This window comes from Belonocnema kinseyi, chromosome 6 (assembly GCF_010883055.1).
Source record: "Belonocnema kinseyi isolate 2016_QV_RU_SX_M_011 chromosome 6, B_treatae_v1, whole genome shotgun sequence".
NCBI classification, from domain to species: domain Eukaryota; kingdom Metazoa; phylum Arthropoda; class Insecta; order Hymenoptera; family Cynipidae; genus Belonocnema; species Belonocnema kinseyi.
The window spans coordinates 1965966-1969180 of NC_046662.1; the positions used below are offsets into that span (position 1 = coordinate 1965966).

At 33.4% G+C, this 3215-nt stretch overlaps 1 protein-coding gene across 1 annotated transcript in view; it reads left to right on the plus strand.

Moving 5' to 3' along the window:
* Nucleotides 1-3215, plus strand: part of LOC117175146 — an 18907-nt gene that overhangs the window by 2410 nt on the left and 13282 nt on the right. The window contains exons 3-4 of the mRNA XM_033364734.1: nt 623-667; nt 973-1017. Coding sequence (XP_033220625.1) covers nt 623-667; nt 973-1017 — 90 coding nt within the window. The remainder of the gene's footprint in view (nt 1-622; nt 668-972; nt 1018-3215) is intronic.

Sequence of the window (3215 nt, forward strand, 5' to 3'; positions counted from 1 at the left end):
ACGCCAATTAGCACAAATGGTAAGTTCCGACAGTGCCTACAAGTGTGCCTACTGGCCGCTAAATGGCAATACCGGTTTCATATGTATACACCTGGTACGTATAAATTTGGACGACCCTATTTCAGAACATTGCACATATTATTATATTGTATTCAATATTAATAATTGTTTCAAGAAAGTATATTAAATATTATATTTTGGATTTTTTAAAAGTAAACGGTTTATTTACTATTATATTATTTCTATCCATGTAGGGTTTTTAGTTCTAATTGTAAGTTTACAAATTATAATTCTGAAGAAAAAAATCTTACTTCAAAAAATTATTTTAAAAGCTGGTGCGCGGGGAAATGAAGTGTTAAGATCTATGCTACTTAATATATCCGAAAAATTTTTTTTTTGTAGAAAAGATGTATGTCAAATACTGATCATTTATTTTAAAATTTAAAATAAATGCTTACTCGCAATATGACAAACGAATATGATTTTCAGCAAATTGAAACGTCTACATCTTTTATCTAATTTAAAGAAAAAACTATTAGCGAGGGAATCTTTATTTCGAACATTAACTTTGTCATTCGTCGAAAAATTTCTTTTAAAATAATCTCTATATTCTTTTTGGCAGGATCATCATCATCCAATCCTTCACCGTCAGGGGAAAGCGATCTAGGTAATTTCAAAACTTAAATACAATTTGAAATAAATAATATATTTGCGCTATTCATTCTATATTATTAGGTTTACTTTTTCAGCAAAGATATATGCGTAATATTAATGAATAATATCATATTTCAAAGAATTATTCAACAGAAATATGAAAAAAGGGTAAAATTTTCAGAAGATAAAAACGTTTACATTTGTGACCTTATTTAGAAAAAAAAAACTATTACCGCGATTATCTTGATTCCGACCCTCCGACTTTTCAGTTCTTTGGGAAACTGCATTAACAAAAAATCCTTATATTTCTTTTTACAGAAACAGCTTTATCCAATCTATCAATATCAGAGGAAACCAGGGAAGGTAATTTAAAAACTAAACAACTAAACAATTTGATGACTAAACAACTAAACAATTTGATGGCTTAATCTACCATTTAAAATACATAATTTGAGTTCTGAACGAATTTTTGAGGTATTAAGTAAATATTGAAAAAATAAATTCTCTTGTTCAGAAAAGTTTTTTAATCCGTATAAAAGTCACAGAATGTGATCTTCATAGAACGCAGAACTTAACGAAAAACTAGAAAAATTACAAGTATCTAAAGAGACAAAAATTTATATAGATTTGAAGCCAAAATAAAAAATGCGCATCGCCTTATTTACTCTTGAAAATGATATATTTCGTCTGAAATATTTTGCAACTTATATATATCTGAAGTTCCGAATGTTAAAATGAACGAAATATTTTACCCCATTTCTATTTTACCCATGAACGCGCCTAGAGCGCGACTGTTGGTTCTCGTGCTTCGCGCTCAGTAATATATTTATCTCGTGCTTCGCACTCGAGTTTATCCCTGAAGTTTTATATTATTATTATTATTATTATTATTATTGTTACTACACCATTAAGCCATTTTCCTTTCGGGGTAGGTTCGTTCCGCAACACTGCTCCGACCCAGGTTGCTGATCAATCTCTCTAGCAATCACCCCAAGCGAAGAACCTCACGAAGCCGTTATGTAAGGTTCCCCACTTGGGTCCATTAATAGCCAAGGTCTCTGTTTCAGGCGTCGTTCACTCTACTGACACTCTTTGTATTAACTATTTTCCGCCATACTTTCCTGTCCTGGCATACTTCTCTAGCTTCTTTAATGTCCATGCATTTTTTCATGCAGACTCTCGTGTTTCTGTGACTTCTTATGTCTCATCTAAGTAGGGTCTCATTCACACATTCTAACCATTCTTTTCGCGGTCTACCTCTGGGCACGCTGCCATTTACTTTACCTTGATACACTTGTTTCGCTAGTCGTTCATTTGGCATTCTCTCAACATGTCCGAATCATCTTAACAAATATAGAAACATAGAATATATATTATGTATTGTCATTTTAGCTTTATTTGATATATTTTTACTTCTGATAAGGGGACCTGCTCTATCAATAACCTTCTTACATTCATTTATTCGTCTATCTAATTCCTCATCTATCTTCCCGTCCCTAGTAAATAAGCTACCAAGGTATACGAACTTATCAACTTGTTCAATTCTCTCATCATTTAATAAAATATTGCATAGTGTTTTCTCACTCTTTCCTTCGTAAATCATAATTTTTGTTTTATTTGCGTTAATTTTGAGGCCCATGCTCTTCATGCTTGCATCTAGTTTATTCAACATTCTTTGTAGGTCTTCGATAGACTCTGCCATAACAACCTTATCATCTGCGAACGCTAACCCTCGTACCCTTACTGTTTCGAGATCCACACCCTCTTCGTCGAAGAGAGCCATTCTTAAACACTTGTCCATAAATAATATAAATAACCATGAAGACATAACGCATCCTTGTCTAACTCCTTGAATAATATCGAAACAGTCACTCAGTTTCCCATTCACTCTTACACTCGCTTTGCTATTTGTATATATTGTTTTTATAGCTTGTAGTATCCATCCATTGACTCCATACTCTTTCAGGACTTCCCAAAGTTTACTTCTATCTACCATGTCAAAAGTTTTTGCTAGGTCAACAAATGCACAGAAAACTTTTTTTCCTACTCTCAAATCTTTTTCTGTTATTTGCCTTAAGCTAAATATTTGATCCGTACATGACCTTCCTGGCATAAACCCACTTTGGACTTCCCAAATCTTTGCTTCTGTTATTTTCATTACCCTACGAATAAGTATTTTTGAATATATTTTACTTACGGTGCTTAATAAGCTAATCCCTCTGTAATTATTGCACTCGCTTTTATCTCCCTTTCTCTTGTATATTGGTACGATAATCGCTTCTTTCCAATCGTCTGGGACGTCTCTCATCTCGAAACATAAATTTATCAATTCGCAAACTCTATGTGGTATGTACTCGCCACCATGTTTAAGCATTTCAGCGTTAACACCGTCTACCCCGGCAGCCTTATCGTTTTTCAAGTTCTTAATTATATCCCTAACCTCAGTGACACAGACCTTTTCAATTGAGTTTACCATCGCATCGTGTTCAACATCGCAGTTGTGGTGTCCTATAGCTTCATCTCCGAATTGTCTCCTAAAATAGTCTCTGAAAGCCTCTAGT